This window comes from Priapulus caudatus, unplaced genomic scaffold, assembly GCF_000485595.1.
Source record: "Priapulus caudatus unplaced genomic scaffold, Priapulus_caudatus-5.0.1 Scaffold1549, whole genome shotgun sequence".
In the NCBI taxonomy this organism is placed as follows: Eukaryota; Metazoa; Priapulida; class Priapulimorpha; order Priapulimorphida; family Priapulidae; genus Priapulus; species Priapulus caudatus.
This window is the reverse complement of record NW_014578610.1, coordinates 44,225-45,463: the sequence shown is the minus strand read 5'-3', so window position 1 is coordinate 45,463 and position 1,239 is coordinate 44,225. Positions and strand designations below refer to the sequence as shown.

The 1,239-nt window shown below is 47.1% G+C and overlaps 1 protein-coding gene across 1 annotated transcript; it reads right to left on the bottom strand.

Annotated features, from left to right (window-relative positions):
- Positions 1–1,239, bottom strand: LOC106816977 (beta-4C adrenergic receptor-like). Its single transcript, XM_014821620.1, has 2 exons — positions 478–1,239; positions 1–9 (listed from the first exon to the last, which is right to left on the bottom strand). The coding sequence occupies exons 1-2, from the start codon at positions 1,237–1,239 to the stop codon at positions 1–3; spliced, it is 771 nt and encodes a 256-aa protein (XP_014677106.1).

Here is a 1,239-nt window from a genome sequence, read left to right as displayed (position 1 = left end):
TCAAAGATGCTAAGACATAAAGATATGCATCAAAAGCATAATGACACATTAAGACATAAAGAATATGCATTAAAGATACATAAACTCCAGATTAAAAACCGAATGTCAGAAATTAACTTACTACTGTGATCGGTATGATAATTTTAAACAGTTAACAGTTCAGAAGTCTTTGGCTAGCTCATTTCACAGCGGTTAGCATCATTCACACATTCGCAGTCCACAGGGTGCACGATTCCATAATATCATCACATAACAATAGGCTAATATCTCCTGTTAACAGGTATTTTCCGGCCTTTTAGTTCGCCGTAAACATACATCAACTGCAAGCTAACCTTGCCATATTTGGAACTCTACCTAGCTCTAACAGCGCCCTCTATAACTTCTTAACAAAAATGCAGGTTCCACGTTAAACAATAATGATGATTGACAAGCACCACCAGCAGCAGATCCACCAGGAACCGAGCAGCAGCGGTTCACGAGGAGCAGGAGCGCGACCGGAAAATCCTTCTCTGCTGAGCTCGCCAAGCATCTGAAGCTTGCCAAGACGTTTGGCATCGTCGTCGGCCGCCTTTGGTGGTGCTTGTCAATCATCATTATGTAAGCGTAGATGGAGATGATGGCGACGCCACACGTACCAATGACTAGAGAGCCACAGATAATAGCTGTTCTACTCGTGACGGTGTCATACATGCACGGTTGATCCGGCTGCCAGCGGTTGCCAATGAGAGTCATCACGCTTGCGAAGAAGGCAAAGCTCCAAGCGAGGACTACCATTACTAAGATAACGCGCGGTGTGACGATCTGGTAGTAGAGTAGCGGTCGGGATATTGCAATGTACCTGTCTACGTTGATGGCAATGAGCGAGTTTGTTGATGCAAGTCCCGAGAGCGTACCCAAACTGAAGTGTCCAAGGCATATGATCTTTGGCGGGAATTCGATTAGAAAGGTCGTTGGTGATACGAAGGTTCCTTGCACGCCCATGAGAAAATCGGCGACAGCCAAGTTTGCGATCAGCGTGTGTGCCGGCTCCTGCAGGTGTGATGTCCGTGTCACAGCCAAGATGACGAGAAGATTAGCAAGTATGCTGATCATGTTGACAGGAATCAGCAGGTTAGCGATCCACGCTTGAACTGCTGGGACTGCGCCCTGTTCAATATCCGACTCCATGCAGCCGATCCAGCTCCCATTCTCGGACACGGACCCGGAGATGTTGCACAGTGAACCATTAGATGTCGCCAT

Bases quoted from the DNA above. Each gene is read 5' to 3' on its own strand.
- LOC106816977 (XM_014821620.1), bottom strand. From the start codon at position 1,239: ATGGCGACATCTAATGGTTCACTGTGCAACATCTCCGGGTCCGTGTCC.